Source organism: Salmo trutta, chromosome 40 (genome assembly GCF_901001165.1).
Source record: "Salmo trutta chromosome 40, fSalTru1.1, whole genome shotgun sequence".
Lineage (NCBI taxonomy): Eukaryota > Metazoa > Chordata > Actinopteri > Salmoniformes > Salmonidae > Salmo > Salmo trutta.
The window spans coordinates 5,731,690-5,754,351 of record NC_042996.1 but is presented as its reverse complement, the minus strand read 5'-3'; the positions used below and the strand labels follow the sequence as shown (position 1 = coordinate 5,754,351).

The 22,662-nt window shown below is 45.4% G+C and overlaps 1 protein-coding gene across 1 annotated transcript in view; it reads right to left on the bottom strand.

Moving 5' to 3' along the window:
- Positions 1 to 22,662, bottom strand: part of LOC115180120 (staphylococcal nuclease domain-containing protein 1) — a 317,205-nt gene that overhangs the window by 212,331 nt on the left and 82,212 nt on the right. The window contains exon 16 of the mRNA XM_029742020.1: positions 2,915 to 3,024. Within this exon, the coding sequence (XP_029597880.1) occupies positions 2,915 to 3,024 (110 nt within the window). The remainder of the gene's footprint in view (positions 1 to 2,914; positions 3,025 to 22,662) is intronic.

Below are 22,662 nucleotides of genomic sequence, written 5' to 3'. Positions count from 1 at the left end.
TGGCCAAAACTTTTGATACGGTAGACCATTCCATTCGCGTAGGCCGGCTAAGGAGTATTGGTGTCTCTGAGGGGTCTTTGGCCTGGTTTGCTGACTACCTCTCTCAAAGAGTGCAGTGTATAAAGTAAGAAAATCTGCTGTCTCAGCCACTGCCTGTCACCAAGGGAGTACCCCAAGGCTCAATCCTAGGCCCCACGCTCTTCTCAATTTACACCAACAACATAAATCTAGACTTGGTTTCCTCTATTGTAATCGCTCCTCTTTCAACCCAGCTGCCAAACTAACCCTGATTCAGATGACCATCCTACCCATGCTAGGTTATGGAGACGTAATTTATAGATCGGCAGGTAAGGGTGCTCTCGAGCGGCTAGATGTTCTTTACCATCCGGCCATCAGATTCGCCACATATGCTCCTTATAGGACACATCACTGCCCTCTATACTCCTCTGTAAACTGGTCATCTCTGTATACCCGTCGCAAGACCCACTGGTTGATGCTTATTTATAAAACCCTCTTAGGCCTCACTCCCCCCATCTGAGATATCTACTGCAGCCCTCATTCTCCAAATACAACACCCGTTCTGCCAGTCACATTCTGTTAAAGGTCCCCAAAGCACACACATCCATGGGTCGCTCCTCTTTTCAGTTCGCTGCAGCTAGCGACTGGAACGAGCTGCAACAAACTCTCAAACTGGACAGTTTTATCTCAATATCTTCATTCAAAGACTCAATCATGGACACTCTTACTGACAGTTGTGGCTGCTTTGTGTGATGTATTGTTGTATCTACCGCCTTGTTATGTTGTCTTAGGTCTCTATGTAGTGTTGTGTCTTGTTGTGATGTGTGTTTTGTCCTATATATTTTTTATTTTTAATCCCAGGCCCCCGTAGGAGGCCATTTGGTAGGCCGTCATTGTAAATAAGATTTTGTTCTTACCTGACTTGCCTAGTTAAATAAAGTATACATTTAAAAAAAAAAAGTTTATTTTCTAAGTCGCTTTGAATAAAAGCTAAATGGCATATATTACTTATTATTATATTGTGTTGAGTATAACATTGTGTGTGTGTGTGTGTATGAATGTGTGGGTGTTATGCATGTGTGTCCCTGTCAGCCAGAGCGGTCCGAGTCCAACTGTGCCCCCATCACTAATACTCCCCGTTAACCTCAATTCCACTTCCAAAGCTTTTCAGTTGAAAATCTAGTGCAGCAATCTGGCTAGCTCAGCTCATTCTACACAGGCTTGCCTTCTAGCTCCACACCAGCCAAAACATTTGGCCTCAAAGCCACATTTCCATGACAATTAGAGGGGCTCAAATGAGCATGGGATACGTATGCCCCCGCAGAGCCCTTCAACAGAGTCCAACGGAGAGGAGAGTTACAGTAGGCTAGCTGTCCTTGGATTCAGAGCTAGCTTCAATGGGCTCCAGTTAATTCAGCAGCTTTCTGTTTAACATGTCAATAAACGTTTGAATCTAGGATCAGCTTACCCGTGCCAAAATATACCCTTAATTATTAGTGGGGAGATACAAAACTGACTTTGAATCAGTTTGTAAAAGGGAGTATCTGGAGGGAGGGTGCGACAAGGCCACATTTGCCAGAGAGTATGAAAAGGGTCTGGGAAGTCGGCCAATGAAAGGTTTTGGGTTTCAGAGAAAGTGGGGCATAACAGGGTGGTTTTGAGGTGGCTAAATTATCGCCTGTCCTCCCCGTCTCCCCTTCTTTCTGCTCTACCATTATTCAACTGAGACGTTCTATGGATTTGGTCAAGTGATGGAGTGGAGGCCCCAATCGTCTCTCCATGGCCCGTCAGAAAAGGATGTATGGCAGAAGGACATGAGGGGAAGGGGAGGGAAGACTAGGCATCGGTTCACAGTTAACACAAACAACTCCTATCGTCAATTTAGAATGGCATTCACCAAGGGAAACTAGGCACCAGAGTTCCATAGACGAACCTAAATGGAGGTCAAACATGATGAAATTGTCGAACTTCCACGCAACTCAGAGGGTGCGTTCGTAAATTCACTCGTCCGAGTGTGCTAAAGCGCAGAATAACTGATGAATTAACAAACGTTAAACACCCGTTGAATATGGCCGGTGTCAGTAAACGTCGGCAAAAAAGCGTAATTCAATTGTTGCCAGCAGCACAGTTAGAGTCACCAACGCTCTAGGTAACATGAAAACAGCCAACCAGCTCTGCTAGGGCGAGTCAAATGAGGTGAGTGACGTGTTCTCTCATTTGTGTCCAGAAGTATCTAGCAAGCTAGCCAACATTAGCTTGGATGCTTGACTGCCGTTGTGAGGTCAGAACGCTCGGATCAACCCTCCTCAAACCTACATCCAGTGTGTTCACTGAACCCTCGGAGAAAGAAACGTTCGGAATTTACGAACGGACAATCTGACAACGGTCTGAATTTACGAACGGACAATCTGACAACGGTCTGAATTTACGAACGGACAATCTGACAACGGTCTGAATTTACGAACGGACAATCTGACAACGGTCTGAATTTACGAACGGACAATCTGACAACGGTCTGAATTTACGAACGGACAATCTGACAACGGTCTGAATTTACGAACGGACAATCTGACAACGGTCTGAATTTACGAACGGACAATCTGACAACGGTCTGAATTTACGAACGGACAATCTGACAACGGTCTGAATTTACGAACGGACAATCTGACAACGGTCTGAATTTACGAACGCCCAGAGCACACTCTGGCACTGCAGAGTGAATTTACAAACACACCCAGAGTCATCAAAAACCACACTCAAGAAAGCCAGGAGACAAAATGAAATTGGAGGTCGAATGTGATCCAATATGTCCGACTGCAAAACCAGCCAAACATGCAGTCGCAAGTAAAACCACTGAAATCAAAGAAATTGGAGCCAAAATGAATGTTGCGCTTACCTCTCTCTGCAGTACCAGCTCCTTGGTGAAGGCCATGGCCTCGTCGCTGAAAGGCTCAGCCACCTGCATGCCGCCGGGCATGTTCCTGGAGCCGCGCGGACACTCGATACCTGGCCAATGAGAAACAGAACAAGTGTCAAGGGTCAGCAAAACAGCCAATAAAAATAACTATGAGGTTAGACAACATTTAGACCAGTTAGAATGTTACGGTCCAACAAGTTGAAGTTGCCCCTAACAACTGATACAGGGGTCAAAATCTGACATTTATTTCAACCCCGTAACGACCCAGCGTTAGGACAGTTACGACACAACGATGCCACCATGACAGGTGAAGTGGCACTAGAGATTAGTGGAGCTGAGCATTGCTGTGCTTCAACGGCGGCAGCTTCATCCTTTGTTTGGCCGTCCCCTGGCGCTGACCTTGCTATTCATGACTATTAACTGAAGTGGGTCTTTTCACTGGGTAGTGGATTAAAAGAACAGCCAGGGGGAGGATGGGAGGGACGGAGGGCAGGAGGGCTATAGGGTGGCTTCTTATAGGAAAGCTGTGAGGCGATGCATGCTTATCTCTTGCACTCAGAGTTGGCTGAGCGTGTGTGTTTGAAAGAGAATGTGTGAGCAAGTAGGGGTGGTAAGGTGAGGGGCAGTGTGGTGTGGTGTGGTGAGGGGCGGTGCGGTGTGGTGAGGGGCGGCGCGGTGTGGTGAGGGGCGGCGCGGTGTGGTGAGGGGCGGCGCGGTGTGGTGAGGGGCAGCGCGGTGAGGTGAAGGGCGGCGCGGTGAAGAGATGTGGTGTGGTGTAGAGATGTGGTGTTGAGGTGTGGTGTGGTGTTGAGGTGTGGTGTGGTGTTGAGGTGTGGTGTGGTGTTGAGGTGTGGTGTGGTGTAGAGATGTGGTGTGGTGTAGAGATGTGGTGTGGTGTAGAGATGTGGTGTGGTGTAGAGATGTGGTGTGGTGTAGAGATGTGGTGTGGTGTTGAGATGTGGTGTGGTGTGTGCTAGGCTAGGCTACACTATGTATGCTGAGTGGTGAGGTGTGGTGTGCGCTAGGCTAGGCTATTCTCTGTATGTTGAGTGGTGAGGTGTGCTGTGTGATAGACAGGCTAGACTCTGTATGCTGAGTGGTGAGGTGTGTGCTAGGCTAGGCTAGACTCTGTATGCTGAGTGGTGAGGTGTGTGCTAGGCTAGGCTAGACTCTGTATGCTGAGTGGTGAGGTGTGTGCTAGGCTAGGGTATACTCTGTATGCTGAGAGGTGAGGTGTGTGCTAGGCTAGACTAGACTCTGTATGCTGAGTGGTGAGGTGTGTGCTAGGCTAGGCTAGGCTCTGTATGCTGAGTGGTGAGGTGTGCGCTAGGCTAGGCTAGACTCTGTATGCTGAGTGGTGAGATGTGCACTAGGCTAGACTAGACTCTGTATGCTGAGTGGTGAGGTGTGTGCTAGGCTAGGCTAGACTCTGTATGCTGAGTGGTGAGGTGTGGTGTGTGCTAGGCTAGACTCTGTATGGTGAGGTGTGTGCTAGGCTGGACTCTGTATGCTGAGTGGTGAGGTGTGTGCTAGGCTAGACTAGACTCTGTATGCTGAGTGGTGAGGTGTGTGCTAGGCTAGGCTAGACTCTGTATGCTGAGTGGTGAGGTGTGTGCTAGGCTAGGCTAGGCTGTATGCTGAGTGGTGAGGTGTGTGCTAGGCTAGGCTAGGCTGTATGCTGAGTGGTGAGGTGTGTGCTAGGCTAGGCTAGACTCTGTATGCTGAGTGGTGAGGTGTGTGCTAGGCTAGGCTAGGCTCTGTATGCTGAGTGTTGAGGTGTGTGCTAGGCTAGGCTAGACTCTGTATGCTGAGTGGTGAGGTGTGTGCTAGGCTAGACTAGACTCTGTATGCTGAGTGCAGGGCCGATGCAGCTACTGTAGCTGGCGCTTGGCTAGGAACCTTTGATGTGTGGGATGATGCCTTCAGTGGAAAGCAACTTGATCTTCAATCAAGACGCCACCTCTTTGTCTTCTCCCCACGTCAGGACTTCAAACACACACACACACACACACACTTGAGGAGCGAGCATTGCACAGGGCTCTCCATCAAGCAAACAGCATTCCTCCTCTGTGGCTGCTGACAAGAACCCTCATATCTACGTAAACTAAGTCAACTTTGCAAACTACACACAAGCAAATCATACACACTCAACACCCATGAAAACTCCATCACACATTCACTCATTGTATCCCTCTATCCAATGCGCACAGCATCTTTCTCTCTCTCACACACACCTCCCCCTATCCTCTCTCCACCCTGTTGCATTGATTCATGTAAACTCAGAGTTTGTTGGTTCTGCTGGGCGCTACACCCAACAACACTGTGCTAACAAAGCCACATCAGCCTCCAAAAAGTCTCAGAGTCATCTTCTAGTAATCTGGAGGCTCCCGCCAATCCTGATTGGTCTGTATGCTAACCACATCCGAACTGACACACGCACACACATTTCCTGGCAATGCTGTGTTAGCAAAACTTCCCACACACACACACACCGACAATTCTCATCTCACCCCTCTAACAAAACGAAAACATATTTTCTGTTGAACCCGCAGCATGGCGAGAGCCACAGAGGCTGAAGACTCAATTACCTCTTAATAGCCAGTAAATAGTCCCTAGATTAGCATTTAAATTGCCCAGTGCATGTTCCACCCCGGCTTCAAGGAGGAAGGAAAAGTCATTTCAGTCCCGCAGCATCCCCAGTATTTTTAGCCATGTTTTGGCCTGGGATTGACCGAGTGAGTGGCTGGGCCAGTATTGTATAAGACCGAGAGAGGGGTAGAGAAGCCAAGCTTAAAGTAAACTGCTTTCACTAAGGGATGTCTTTCTCTCTAGGACAGAGGGTGAGGATAGAAGAGACACAGGGGCACCATAGGGACAATACAACCTGGATCTGTGTTTTTCAATGTGGATCAAATCCAAACTAACACAACTGTTTCAATTAAACGCATCAACTAATCACCAAGCTTTTGATTAGCTGAGGCAGGTGGTAGTGCTGGGCTACCCTATGGGGCCAGACCCCTCCCCAGCCCCCATATGGACACACACAAACAGCTCTGCTCAGTAGTGCTGGCTAGCCACGCGCATAAGATGTAACGCTTTAAAATCGGTGATCCCGGTGAGCGATGCGCCGGATGAAATACGGCCTGTCCCCCGTCGCATCTGCCCAATCCTCCCTCACACACAAACGTCCACAGTCGTTTACACACACACACTTTCTCAAAAGACACACACGCGCACACACAGGTGCCCTGGAATAGCTGCTCTACAAATCACCTGTGGCCAGAGCATATGTGCTACTGAGCACTGTGGTTTAGACAGCTCCATGTTTAATGCAAGCAGACACAACGTCACCCCTGTGATGAAAACACTCAGACAATCTCTCTCCCTCCATCATTCCCTCTCTCTCACTCCCTTCCCCTCTAAATCTTTAATTCCCTCCCACCCACTCTTTCATTTCATCACTTTCTCCATCTCTCCTTGCCCTCTTCTTTCCTTTCAATCTCTCCATCTACCTCTCCCTCTCTACATCACTTGGTCCTCCCCTCTTCCTCCCCCCTACATCCCTCTCTACTTCCCCCTCTCTTCCTTCCACCTACATCCCTCTACCTCCCCTTCTCTCCCACTCTTCTTCAATTGCAAGTCACAAACAGTGAAGTGAGAGGATGGTCAGAGAGGCTTGGAAATTGCATTAGGGCTTTTAAATTTGCCTTTAAATGGGCATTGAGAAAAAGTGAGATTGGATTAGCGAGGAAGAGGAGGCGGGAGTTGCTTTGCTACATATAGCCTGTACTTAATATAGCCTACCTGTCGACTTCCCGCGACAATGTTGTGAAGAGCAGCAGTTAACTAAAGAGGCTGTGTAGCGCCAACGCGATTATTCAACGCCTAGTTACACATTTTGTTAACTACTTGTCCAAGATATCGGTTACATGGGAAAACGACATAGAAACACACAAAAGCAGACACTTGACAAAAAACACAAAAATGTTGCCTCTACCTGCAGCTGCTGCTAGCAACAAAAATGGTGGAGAAGAACAGCCTGGTGACGCAGTTCTAAAGTAGATTTGCAAAATGAACAAAAATATCGAAGAAAAAATTGCAAAAGAGGGCAAGGATGTGGCTGAAATAAAACATGCAGTGAGCGCACTGAAAACAAAAGTGGACACTCTCCACAACCAAGTTACAAATGCCGAAGATAGGATATCAACATTGGAGGACAAGAACACCTGCCTAAACCACACTGTTGAAAGAAATTGAGATTGTGATTGAAAAACTGCAAGAACGACTTCAATACCAGGAAAGTTAGTCAGAGAAACACACTTCGGATCAGAGAGGTTACCGAAATCCACATAAATACGGTGGATTGTAGACATTTTACGCAATCTAGTTGAGGACACACCGGAGGATGTTAACAAAATGACCATTGGGAAAACACAACACTGCGCCCAGGACCAGCCCCACGCGACCCCCGGCCTATCCTGGTGAAATTCTTACCATTCACCGACAGGGAGAAGGTCCGGCTCAGAGCAAAATAACTTAGGAGTTTTCACTGGAAAGGGACAAAAAGGTAGAGTTTTCCCTGACTTTTCCAAGGAGGTCCAGGACAAAAGAAATGCGTTCATAGAGGTGAGAGACATGTGCATGAAATGGGGACTGAAATGCTCCTTGCACTACCCTGCCGTGTTCTGGGTTACTGTGAGAGGACCACTAGGTCGTTTTACAGACCCAAAGGAGGCAAAGAAGAGTGGTTAACTTCACTAGGGTAGGGGGCAGCATTCGGAATTTTGGATGAAAAGCGTGCCCAAATTAAACTGCCTGCTACTCAGGCCCAGAAGCTAGGATATGCATATAATTGGTAGATTTGGATAGAAAACACTAACGTTTCCAAAACTGTTAAAATAATGCCTGTGAGTATAACAGAACTGATATGACAGGCGTAAACCTGAGGAAAATCCATCCAGGAAGTACTATTATTTTGAAAAGCTGTTTTTCCATTGAAAGCCTATCCACCATACAAAGACTTAGGACCCAGTTCACGATCTCTATGGCTTCTTCTACATGTGGCCAGTCTTAAGGCATTGTTTCAGGCTTTTACTCTGAAAAATTAGGGAGACAGCACTTTCAATGAGTGGACAGTGGAAATTTCCAGACATGAGTCCCGCACGTGATCGGGAGCGAGCGATTCTTGTTTCACCTTTTCTATTGAAGAAGCTTTTGTCCGGTTGAAATATTATTGATTATTTATGACAAAAACCTGAGGATTGATTTTAAACATCATGTGACATGTTTCTTCAAACTTTTATTGTATTTTTTTGACTTTTCGTTTGGATGTTGAGAGCGTGCTTTGTGCCTTTGGATTACTGAACTAAACGCACCAACAAAGCGGAGGTTGTTGGACATAAAGAGGGACATTATCGAACAAAACTAACATTTATTGTGTAACATGGAGTCCTGGGAGTGCCACCAGATGAAGATCATCAAAAGGTAAGTGATTAATTTAATTGCCATTTCTGACTTTTGTGAGTCCTCTCCTTGGCTGGAAAATGTCTGTATGGTTTCTTGTGGCTAGGCGCTGTCCTAACATAATCGCATGGTGTGCTTCTGCCGTAAAGCCTTTTTGAAATCGGACACTGTGGTTGGATTAAGAAGAAGTTTATCTTTAAAATGGTGTATAATACTTGTATGTTTGAATTTTAATTATGGGATTTCTGTTGTTTGAATTTGGCGCCCTGCAATTTCACTGGCTGTTGTCGAGGTGGGACGCTAGCGTCCCAATGATACCAGAGAGGTTAACTAGGTCGAACAATCTGAGTAGTGTGGTAGGCTATGGAAGATCCGCATGGCGGCAGTGGCTCATCACGGATGGACTACCATTTTTGTCTAAGCTGATAGGAGAACTTCCTATGTTGTGAGTAACATTCTCACTGAGTGTTTATGCTTAGAATATTACAATGTTCTTTGAAAAACAGGTACATGTCTGGGAATCTTTTAAAGCATACATACATGGAGTAATAATACAATGATCAGTTACTATAAAGAAACAAGATAAACAGAAAATTGTTAAACTTGAAACAGAGCTCAAAACTCTGGAGAGGGAATATTGGTCCAATCCTAACAACATTTCTCTGGTAAACTTGACGAAATCCAAATACGAGCTGGATACTTTATTCAGTAAAATAGCTAAATATTCCCTGTACAGGCTGAAGCAGAGATGGTATGAATCAGGGGGAAAGGCAGGAAAACCGTTGGCCAGTCAATCGAAATCTAGAGAAACAGATCGGCAAATAGGTGGAATCAGAAAAAAGACAGGCAAGCTGATTACCAATCATGAAGAAATAAACAATATAATTTGAGTCTTCTATCAGGAACTTTCTACTTCAGACAGTCCTTTAGATATGCACAAAGCAGAGGCATTCTTTCAGAATCTGAACCTTCCTAAACTAAAAGAGGAAGACAGGAACTGGATCGACCGTCCAATTACTTTGGAGGAATTGACCGAAACTATAAGACAAGCACCCACAGGGTTGGATGGGATACCCAGTGATTTCTACAAAAGGTTTGCAGAGCAGCAAAGCCCAGAAATATTGAAAACATTGAACACGTCGATTGACACAGGTGAGCTCCCACCTTCTATAAGTGATGCAGCAAACATCCTAATCCCCAAAAAGGGAATGGATCCCCATGAGTGCGGGAGCAACCGTCCAATTTCCTTGTGATGGAAAATAGTTTACAAAACTTCTGGCTATGAGGGTGAATCATATCATAAAAAAAATCATAAATCCAGACCAGGTGGGATTTGTGAAAGACAGAACTTCATCTGACAATCTTAGACACCTATTGCACGTCATCTGGAAGGCAAAAGATCTGGATACTTTAGTGGCAGCCTTATCCCTAGACGCAGAGAAAGCCTTTGATAGGGTGGGCTGGGACTACCTGCATTATACTATAAATACATTTGGATTTGGACAGGGCTTTCAGAATTGTATTAAACTTATGTACAACAACCCCAAATCCAAAGTAGTCACTAACAGACTACGATCATCCCCATTTTCAGTAGGACGAGGCACGAAACAAGGTGACTGTCTCTCGCCCCTCCTATTTATTATAGCATTAGAACCCTTAGCTGAAGCCATTAGGCTGCATCAGTCAATAAAAGGGGTTAATATGGGAGGTAGAGAGAATAAACCACTGCTTTATGCAGACGACATATTACTAATAATGGCAGGCTTACAACTCAACATATCGCCTTTACTGGAGTTAACAAATGCATTTTCAGAGACATCAGGCTAGAAAGTAAACTGGACCAAATCTGAAGTAATGCCACTATCGAAACATGTCTGAGAAATGACTTCCTCAGCTGGAGGTTTCAATGGGTCCTTAAAAACTTGAGGTACCTGGGGATCGCTTTAAATCCTGGTCTAGAGAAGATGATTTCTGAAAACCTTGACCAACTACTGAACAAAATTCAACTCCAGTTTAAGAGCTGGGATAAGCTACAAATCGTATTATGGTGTAGGATACAGGTTATAAAGATGGTCATTAGCATGTTACCACTGTCCATACATGTCTATACCTTTATATCCATAAAGAAAATTATTACTGAGTTTGTTTGGGCCGGTAAAAGGGCCAGGATGAAACTAGCGAGATTACAGGAAATGACTGAGAAGGGAGGATTAAAGCTCCGTGACATGCAATTATATCAAGAAGCCTTTGTAGCTGCCCAAATAGGTTCTCTTTACGGAGAACTCTAATAGGCCAATTTGGGTGGACATGGAGGAAGAAGTTAATGCCCCAATCGTAACATCAAATTATTTGAGTTAACAAAACGTAGGACTGCAGAATCCAATAATGTCCCACACAAAAAAATATATGGAGTCAGATACATGAGAGAGAGAAATCTTCACCTTTCCTGACAAACTCTGCTTCGTTATGGAACACCCCGAAATTGAAAATAGGGGGACACATGGTTTTCTGGAAAGATTGGTATAGAAAGGGGATAAAGAACATTGGTTGTCTATATATCAAGAAAACTAGTTTACCTCTTTTGAATAACTAAGGTCCAAGTATAATTTACAGAAACAAGGCTTTTGGAGGCATCTCCAGCTTATAGATTGTATGTTTAAGGTAGGACAGAGTAACATCAAATTCCCTGAACATTCCGATGTGTTAAGATAGAAATCCTTCGCAAATTACCACATACCGCAGGGTTTATATATAGCCACCTAATAGGTGGATTTAATGGAACTTGTAAGGGCGTAAAAGCTGTATGGGGAAAAGAGCGGAGGAATAGAATATAATAGTACAACAGATGCTCCTCCCTATGAGAGATGCCCGGTCCAAGCTGATTCAATTGAAAGTGTTCACTAGGATTTATTGGACTCATCTGAGGTTGAACAGAATAGGTTTGATAGAATCCAGTCTATGCTGGAGATGTCAGTCAAGTACAGGTGACATGAAAGCAGGAAGCACCCGTGACTAGATCAATAAAAAAGTGGTCAGATGAAGCAGATGCTAAGCTAGAGGACTGTTTTGCTAGCACAGACTGGAATATGTTCCGGGATTCCTCCAATGGCATTGAGGAGTACACCACATCTGTCATTGGCTTCATCAATAAGTGCATCGATGATGTCGTCCCCACAGTGACCGTACGTACATACCGCAACCAGAAACCATGGATTACAGGCAGCATCCGCACTGAGCTAAAGGCAAGAGCTGCTGCTTTCAAGGAGCGGGACTCTAACCCGGAAGCTAATAAGAAATCCCGCTATGCCCGCCGACGAACCACCAAACAGGAAAAGCATCAATACAGGACTAAGATCGAGTCGTACTACAATGGCTGTGACGCTCGTCGGATGTGGCAGGGCCTGCAAACCATTACAGACTACAAAGGGAAGCACAGCCGAGAGCTGCCCAGTGACACGAGCCTACCGGACGAGCTTAACTATGTCTATTCGCGCTTCGAGGCAAATAACACTGAAACATGCATGAGAGCACCACCAGTACCGGAAGACTGCGTGATCACGCTATTAACACCCAATGTGAGTAAGACCTTTAGACAGGTCAACATTCACAAGGCCGCGGGGCCAGACGGATTACCAGGACGTGTACTGCGAGCATGCGCTGACCAACTGGCAAGTGTCTTCACTGACATTTTCAACATCTCCCTGTCCGAGTCTGTAATACCAACATGTTTTAAGCAGACCACCATAGTGCCTGTGCCCAAGACAACTAAGGTCACCTGCCTAAACCACTACCGACCCATAGCACTCACATCTGTAGCCATGAAGTGCTTTGAAAAGCTGGTCATGGCTCACATCAACACCATCATCCCAGAAACCCTAGACCCACTCCAATTTGCATACCGCCCAAACAGATCCACAGATGATGTAGTCTCCATTGCACTCCACACTGCCCTTTCCCACCTGGACAAAAGGAACACCTATGTGAGAATGCTATTCATTGACTACAGCTCAGCGTTCAACACCATAGGGACCTGAAAGCTCATCAATAAGGTAAGGACCCTGGGACTAAACACCTCCCTTTGCAACTGGATCCTGGACTTCCTGACGGGCCGCCCCCAGGTGGTAAAAGAAGGTAACAACACATCCGCCACGCTGATCCTCAACAAAGGGGCTCCTCAGGGGTGCGTGCTCAGTCCCCTCTTGTACTCCCTGTTCACTCATGACTGCACAGCCAGGCACAACTCCAAACACCATCATTAAATTTGCCGATGACACAACAGTGGTAGGCCTGATCACCGACAACAACGAGACAGCCTATAGGGAGGTGGTCAGAGACCTGGCCGCGTGGTGCCAGGACAACAACCTCTCCCTCAACGTGATCAAGACAAAGGAGATGATTGTGGACTACAGGAAAAAGAGGACCAAGCATGCCCCCATTCTCATCGACAGGGCTGCAGTGGAGCAGGTTGAGAGTTTCAAGTTCCTTGGTGTCCACATCACCAACAAACTAACGTGGTCCAAGCACACCATGTCAGTCGTGAAGTGGGCATGAAAAAACCTATTCCCCCTCAGGAGACTGAAAAGATTTGGCATGGGTCCTCAGATGCTCAAAAGGTTCTACAGCTGCAACATCGAGAGCATCCTGATTGGTTGCATCACTTCCTGGTATGGCAACTGCTCGGCCTCCAACCACAAGGCACTACAGAGGGTAGTGCGAACGTCCCAGTACATCACTGGGGCCAAGCTTCCTGCCATCCAGGACCTCAATACCAGGCAGTGCCAGAGAGAGGCCCTGAAAATTGTCAAAGACTCCAGCCACCCTAGTCAGACGGTTCTCTCTGCTACCACACGGCAAGCAGTACCGGAGTGCCAAGTATAGGTCTAAGAGGGTTCTAAACAGCTTCTACCCCCCAAGCCATAAGACTACTGAACATCTAGTCAAATGGCTACCCATACTATTCAACCCCCCCACCACTGTCACTCTCTGTTGTCATCTATGCATAGTCACTTTAATTAACTCTACCTACATGAACATAATACCTCAACTAACCGGTGCCCCCCACACTGACTCTGTACCGGCACCCCCCTGTATATATTGTTATTTTTTACTGCTTTAACCTGTCTGGGCTAGGGGGCAGTATTGAGAATTTTAGAAAAAATATGTTCCCATTTTTAACTGCCTCCTACACCAACTCAGAAGCTAGAATATGCATATTATTGTTCAGGTTTGGATAGAAAACACTCTGAATTTTCTAAAACTGTTTGAATGGTGTCTGTGAGTATAACAGAACTCCTATGGCAGGCAAAAACCTGACAAGGTTTCAAGCAGGAAGTACCCTGTCTGACAAGGAGTCGTGCGTCTTGCATCTTTTTATTGAAAAGTAAGGATCTTAGCTGTAACGTGACAATTCCCAGGGCTCCGATAGGCTCTCAGAGCCCGGGAAATAACTGAAGGTTTACGAGGGAGCCTCAGGCTGAAACACATTATCACCTTTTGTAAGTGGCTGCTGCGAGGACCTTTGAATGAGGCGCGTGCACGAGTCGCTTCTGAGGAGACATTTTATTCGGCTGTTTAGGCTCAATGCATACTCCCGGTCGGAATATTATCACTTATCTACGAGTTAAATGGCATAAAAATTGGTTTTAAACAGCGGTTGACATGCTTCGAAGTACGGTAATGGAATATTTAGACATTTTTGACACGCCAATGCGCCATGCGCGGGACCGTGAAGAAGCATTCTGATAGTGTCTAGAACTCACGAACAAAACGTCGCTGTTTGGATATAACGATGGATTATTTGGGACCAAACCAACATTTGTTATTGAAGTAGAAGTCCTGGCAGTGTATTCTGATGAAGAACAAGCAAGGTAAGAACATTTTTCTTATAGGAAATGTGATTTTGGTGGAGGCTGACCTGGGTGGGTATCTAAATAGCTAGCCCTGTAATGCCGGGCTATGTACTTAGATTATTGCAAAATGTGCTTCATCCGAAAAGCTATTTTAAAATCGGACATATCGAGTGCATAGAGGAGTAATGTATCTATAATTCTTAAAATAATTGTTATGCTTTTTGTGAACGTTTATCGTGAGTAATTTAGCAAACTGTTAGTAAATTCCCCGGAAGTTTGCGGGGGTTATGCTTTTTCTGAACGTCACATGCTAATGCAAAAAGCTGTTTTTTGATATAAATATGAACTTGATTGAACAGACATGCATGTATTGTATAACACAATGTCCTAGGTGTGTCATCTGATGAAGATCATAAAAGGTTAGTGCTGCATTTAGCTGTGGTTTGGGTTTATGTGACATGATATGCTAGCTTGAAAAATGGGTGTCTGATTTTTTCTGGCTGGGCACTCTGCTGACATAATCTAATGTTTTGCTTTCGTTGTAAAGCCTTTTTGAAATCGGACAGTGGGGTTAGATTAACGAGATTCTTGTCTTTAAATAGCTGTAAAATAGTCATATGTTTGAGAAATTGAAGTAATAGTATTTCTAACGATTCAAAAATCGCGCCACTGGAATTTCAGTAGCTGTTACGTAGGTGGGACGAAATCGTCCCACATACCCCAGAGAGGTTAATTACTTGTTACTTTTATCTCTTATTCTTATCTGTATCTTTTGAAACTGCACTGTCGGTTAGGGGCTCCTAAGTAAGCATTTCACTGTAAGGTATATATATACACCTGTTGTATTCGGCGCATGTGACTAATAAAATTTGATTTGATGATCCATATGTTCTGTGACTGTCCAAGCTTACATACCTTTTGGCAGAAGGTAAAGGAAAAGATTTGGATATTCTGGGTACCACAATACCTGCAAATCCTGCTTTGCTTTTACTGAATATCACTAAGAATATATGATCGACTGAGAAGCTCATGTTTAAACTGGCTAAAAGTTGCTCTAGCTACAGCCAAAAGAGTCATATTGAGACGCTGGAGGTAGAAGGACCCTTCCTCATATAAGGAATGGTACATAGCCTTGGCAGAAACAGCTTCATATGAAAGATTAATTTTATAAAATGATTGGTAAACTCGATAACTATGGGGACATTTTCTCTCTGAGATAGAAAGAGAATACAATCTGTAAAGGCCTGATAGACTACGGACATACATAGACGACTGGTAGGGGTACGGCCTTTTGTGTTTTGTTTATGAAGTTTTTTCTTCCGTTATAATAGTTGTTATGTGGGTGAAAAATGATAAGGTTTATTCCTTTTCTATCTTCTTTATTGTATGTACGGTGCCGGTCGGGGGTTTGGACACACCTACCCATTCCAATGAGTGGCTGGGTGTGTCCGGGCTTTTGATTGGTACTGTATATTAATCTCTGCCAAGTTATTGTTTAGTGCTAAATGTAATTCAATTGCATTGTTATATCGTGAAAGGACACAAAAACTGATTACAAAATATATATATATATATATATATATATATATAGCCTACCGGTCAACAGCCAGAAAATACACCAATTTCATCAAAAGCTCCATTTAACTACCTGCCCTCCAGGACACCTACAGCTCCCGATGTCACAGGAAGGCCAAAAAGATCATCAAAGACAACAACCACCCGAGCCACTGCCTGTTCACCCCGCTATCATCCAAAAGGCGAGGTCAGTACAGGTGCATCAAAGTGGGGACTGAGAGACTGAAAAACAGCTTCTATCTCAAGGCCATCAGACTGTTAAACAGCCATCACTAACATTGAGAGGCTGCTGCCAACATACTGACTCAACTCCACCCACTTTAATAATTGAAAAATTGATGTAATCAATTTATCACTAGCCACTTTATAATATATGTTTACTTACCCTACATTGCTCATCTCTTATGTATATACTGTACGCTATACCATCTACTGCATCTTGCCATCTGATGTAATTAAATGTATCACTAGCCACTTTAAACAATGCCACTTTAATGTTCTCATACCCTACATTACTCATCTCATATGTATATACTGTACTCTATACCATCTACTGCATCTTGCCATCCTGATGTAATGTATCACTAGCCACTTTAAACAATGTCACTTCATATAATGTTTTCATACCCTGTATTACTCATCTCATATGTATATACTGTACTCTATACCATCTACTGCATCTTGCCATCTTGATGTAATGTATCACTAGCCACTTTAAACAATGTCACTTCATATAATGTTTTCATACCCTGTATTACTCATCTCATATGTATATACTGTACTCTATACCATCTACTGCATCTTGCCATCTGATGTAATTAAATGTATCACTAGCCACTTTAAACAATGCCACTTTAATGTTCTCATACCCTACATTACTCATCTCATATGTATATACTGTACTCTATACCATCTACTGCATCTTGCCATCCTGATGTAATGTATCACTAGCCACTTTAAACAATGTCACTTCATATAATGTTTTCATACCCTGTATTACTCATCTCATATGTATATACTGTACTCTATACCATCTACTGCATCTTGCCATCTTGATGTAATGTATCACTAGCCACTTTAAACAATGTCACTTTATGTTTTCATACCCTACATTAATCATCTCATATGTATATACTGTACTCTTACCATCTACTGCATCTTGACTATGCTGTTCAGCCATCACTCATTTATATATTTTTATGTACATATTCGTATTCATTCCTTTACACTTGTGTGTATAAGGTAGTTGTTGTGAAATTGTTAGGTTATATTACTTGTTAGATATTACTGCATGGTCGGAACTAGAAGCACAAGCATGTCGCTACACTTGCATTAACACCTGCTAACCATGTGTATGTGACAAATAACTTTGATTTGATTTGATTTAATGAATTGACTATAAAAACACATGTGGGCGGCAGGTCATAGCTTCTGTCAATTTCTTCCCATCGCTACTTAATTTCACTCAGGAATTGAACTTGTAGATAATTGGCGAATCCACTTTTTCTCTCCCCATCTCTGTATTTCCCCCTGCTTCTCTCCTTCCTTCACTCTCCCTGCACCCTCTCCTTTCTTCCTCCTGTCAGTTCCCTGTTGTATGGCACCCAGTGGTTGAGGAATGGGTGTGTGAAGCACAGCGGGTGAGACTGGTATGGCACGGAGCTAGGCGCTGGGAGGCTGGTATGGCACGGAGCTAGGCGCTGGGAGGCTGCTATGGCACGGAGCTAGGCGCTGGGAGGCTGCTATGGCACGGAGCTAGGCGCTGGGAGGCTGGTATGGCACGGAGCTAGGCGCTGGGAGGCTGGTATGGCACGGAGCTAGGCGCTGGGAGGCTGGTATGGCACGGAGCTAGGCGCTGGGAGGCTGGTATGGCACGGAGCTAGGCGCTGGGACTGGTATGGCACGGAGCTGGGAGAGGTGAGGCTGGTATAACATGGAGCTGGGAGAGGTGAGGCTGGTATGACATGGAGCTGGGAGAGGTGAGACTGGTATAACATGGCGCTGGGAGAGGTGAGGCTGGTATAACATGGAGCTGGGAGAGGTGAGGCTGGTATAACATGGAGCTGGGAGAGGTGAGGCTGGTATAACATGGAGCTGGGAGAGGTGAGGCTGGTATAACATGGAGCTGGGAGAGGTGAGGCTGGTATACATGGAGCTGGGAGAGGTGAGGCTGGTATAACATGGAGCTGGGAGAGGTGAGGCTGGTATAACATGGAGCTGGGAGAAGTGAGGCTGGTATAACATGGAGCTGGGAGAGGTGAGGCTGGTATAACATGGAGCTGGGAGAGGTGAGGCTGGTATAACATGGAGCTGGGAGAGGTGAGGCTGGTATAACATGGCGCTGGGAGAGGTGAGGCTGGTATAACATGGAGCTGGGAGAGGTGAGGCTGGTATAACATGGAGCTGGGAGAGGTGAGGCTGGTATAACATGGAGCTGGGAGAGGTGAGGCTGGTATAACATGGAGCTGGGAGAGGTGAGGCTGGTAGGGCACGGAGCTGGGAGAGGTGAGGCTGGTATAACACGGAGCTGGGAGAGGTGAGGCTGGTATAACATGGAGCTGGGAGAGGTGAGGCTGGTATGACATGGAGCTGGGAGAGGTGAGGCTGGTATAACACGGAGCTGGGAGAGGTGAGGCTGGTATAATAAGGAGCTGGTAAGGGTGATGCTGGTATAACATGGAGCTGGGAGAGGTGAGTCTGGTATAACATGGAGCTGGGAGAAGTGAGGCTGGTATGACATGGAGCTGGGAGAGGTGAGTCTGGTATAACATGGAGCTGGGAGAGGTGAGGCTGGTATAACATGGAGCTGGGAGAGGTGAGTCTGGTATAACATGGAGCTGGGAGAGGTGAGGCTGGTATAACATGGAGCTGGGAGAGGTGAGGCTGGTATAACATGGAGCTGGGAGAGGTGAGGCTGGTATAACATGGAGCTGGGAGAGATGAGGCTGGTATAACATGGAGCTGGGAGAGGTGAGGCTGGTATAACATGGAGCTGGGAGAGGTGAGGCTGGTATAACATGGAGCTGGGAGAGGTGAGGCTGGTATAACATGGAGCTGGGAGAGATGAGGCTGGTATGACATGGAGCTGGGAGAGGTGAGGCTGGTATGACATGGAGCTGGGAGAGGTGAGGCTGGTATAACATGGAGCTGGGAGAGGTGAGGCTGGTATAACATGGAGCTGGGAGAGGTGAGGCTGGTATAACATGGAGCTGGGAGAGGTGAGTCTGGTATAACATGGAGCTGGGAGAGGTGAGGCTGGTATAACATGGAGCTGGGAGAGGTGAGGCTGGTATAACATGGAGCTGGGAGAGGTGAGGCTGGTATAACACGGAGCTGGGAGAGGTGAGGCTGGTATAACATGGAGCTGGGAGAGGTGAGGCTGGTATAACATGGAGCTGGGAGAGGTGAGGCTGGTATGACATGGAGCTGGGAGAGGTGAGGCTGGTATGACATGGAGCTGGGAGAGGTGAGGCTGGTATAACATGGAGCTGAGGGAGGGAGGGCTGAGTGCGGAATGCGGCGGAATGCACCACACGGAGACGCTTCCTGCTGGGCAAGTCATCCCTCCCCCTCCTCCCTCTCCGTGCATCTCCCCATGCTCCCCTCAGATCTCTCATCTAGGGATCATTACCCTAGACCAAGGATGGTTACCTACGATGGGGATGAAGGCAACAAAAAAATCTGGACTCATGAGGGGCCGCAGTGGTTTGCAGGTCTGTGACTCCCTCTTGACAGCAGAGAGCAAAAATGAGTTCATTTCCTGCCATTCTACACATTTTGCCATGAGGCGGAAAGAATTGTTAGCAGTTTTTAATATGATATCTGAGTGAGTGACTAACAAAATCAATGGGGGCCCCTCGGTTGGTAATTCGACCATGATTGCTACAAGTTTAGATAGCTGGCAGCTAGACTAACTTACCCCCCAAAAAATATTTTTGCTGACATGCGCTAATTGAGTGACTTGTCAGTCCAATCAATCAAAATGTATTTATAAAGCCCTTTTACATCAGCAATTGACACAAAGTGCTTATACAGAAACCGAGCCTAAACTCCAAAGAGCAGGCAATACAGATTAGAAGCACGGTGGCTAGGAAAAACTCCCTAGAAAGGCTGGAACCTATGAAGAAACTTAGAGAGGAACCAGGCACTGAGGGGTGGCCAGTCCTCTTCTGCCTGTGCCGGGTGGAGATTATAAGAGTACATGGACATTAACTGACATAAGAGAAAAACTGCAGGGCCTCCCGAGTGGCGCAGCGGTCTAAGGCACTGCGTCGCAGTTAGGGGAGGGTTTGGCCGGGGGGGCTTTACTTGGCTCCTCACGCTCTAGGGACTCCTTGTGGCGGGCCGGGCACCTGCAGGCAGACCTCGTCATTAGTTGAACTGTGTTTCCTCCGACACATTGTTGTGGCTGGCTTCCGGGTTAAACGAGAGGGTGTTAAGAAGCGCGGTTTGGCAGGTTATGTTTCAGGGGAAGCATGACTCAACCTTCACCTTGACCCCATTGAGGAGTTGCAGCGATGAGACAAGATCAAAATTGGGGAGAAAAGGGGGGTAAAATACAACAACAAATTATTTAAAAAATCTAAAAGGAAAAAATACAAATACAAAAAAAAACTTCTGATGCACAAACAAATTGCATCTTGTGTATTCTACTATTCTAACTTAACAGTAAGTTGAGACCCTGAGTGGTGGAGGGGAGTTGATCTGCTGGCCTACAAAAGGGGGTCAGCAGTTGCCCATCCCCGACCTAGAGAAACCCTCACTGCACAAAAGCACATCAGCGTCATGGAATCTGCAATCCATGCGTCTTGTCTAATCGAACCTCAGTGTTCTCCAACCCCCACTGCCTCAGACCTGTCCGGATGGTGTGGAGGTCTGACAAAACAGTCAGTCAGAATGGGGGGGTTTGGTCATAGATGTTAAACTAGTGATATTACATTTTATATATTCTCATTCCATCTCGATGGATGACTGACTGTAGTCACATACAGGTGAGCCAGACTAGAGGAGTTGAGGTACAACAGGGCAGTGTAAATGAATGATATTTCACCATGTCCCTTTATCCAGGTCAGACACTCACCCCATTCATTCACTTTCCTTTTCAGAGTGCAACCACATGATCAACCTGCCAAGCACATGATCACCCTGCCAAGCACATGATCACCCTGCCAAGCACATGATCAACCTGCCAAGCACATGATCAACCTGCCAAGCACATGATCAACCTGCCAAGCACATGATCACCCTGCCAAGCACATGATCACCCTGCCAAGCACATGATCAACCTGCCAAGCACATGATCACCCTGCCAAGCACATGATCAACCTGCCAAGCACATGATCAACCTGCCAAGCACATGATCAACCTGCCAAGCACATGATCACCCTGCCAAGCACATGATCACCCTGCCAAGCACATGATCAACCTGCCAAGCACATGATCAACCTGCCAAGCACATGATCAACCTGCCAAGCACATGATCAACCTGCCAAGCACATGATCAACCTGCCAAGCACATGATCAACCTGCCAAGCACATGATCAACCTGCCAAGCACATGATCAATCTGTTAATATCAGTACTAGGCCTGTGTTCACATTCATATCGATCAATGTCATCATGCAACAATAAGCAGCATTTCAATAACATTGATTTATTTCCAAGAACCTGCGTTTCTCCTTTAAAGAGCAAAGCAAGGCAGTGATTGTAGAGTGAGCTGAAGCTCATTGTATTACAGTCATTCACCACGGCCAACTTCACTCGCACTTTGCCTGTCTATCTACAATGGATGACTGATACAAACCATTTCCCCCAACATCACTCACAACAAGTTAAGAGTAGACATTGTATACCACTGCCATGGTTAACGGAGGAAAAAGAATGAATTGCATGAGGGCAAAAAAAGAGATTGAGCGAGAACGAGAAAGCGAGAACGAGAGAGAAAAAGCCTGACAGTGAATAAAAGAGACAGTAGATGTGAAAAAAATGTGTGACTGATATTGAAAAGAGATTCAATAGTTTTTTGTAGGGACAAAAACAGGAAAATGCAAATAAAAAAAATCTGAAACTTTTTTATTGTTTTGTCATTCATTAACAATTTACAAACTGGTGAATATTTTCCTTCTACAACAGAGCTAATCAAAAACATGAAGACGAGGAGAACTCCTTAATGAACTGCCTCATCAGACAACCAGAGACATTCACAGGATCCTTTTTCATTATGCAGGTTTATGGGACTGCTCCACACACACACACACACACACACACACACACACACACACACACACACACACGAGTCTCTGGGCTAAAGCTGCTCCATCTCTCAGCTCTCAATTTCCAGGAAGTGAGTGAATCTCCATAAGCTGCAGTGCCACAGACAGGGAGACAGTTAAGATAAAGTCAAACGTCACTTTTTTTAAAACTTCATATTCATCATCATCACCCCAACATCAACATTAGTGAAAATGGTGTGTTTCTATATGCATTTAAAAAGATAGACGATAAGGTGTGCATCATGCGATTTTAACCAATTGTGAGTAGGCATTACCTACTAATTGTCTGCTGATTGGGTGGTGATGTCATTGGAAACACTTATCTTTATCTATTTTTATACAAAACATAGAAAACTGCCATTTTTACATATGTTGAGGTTTGGGTGCTGGAGATGATGAATTGAAAGTTTAAAGTTTTTAAAATGTCCCTTTAAACTAGCTCAATACGACACACACACACACACCAATTAAGCAGACAGCACACACCAACACTTTGCCTATTCCCAAGGCAAGCAAACACACAAAATGGGATGTTCTCTCCTCATGTCCAGGCTTTAGCCTTTTCAACT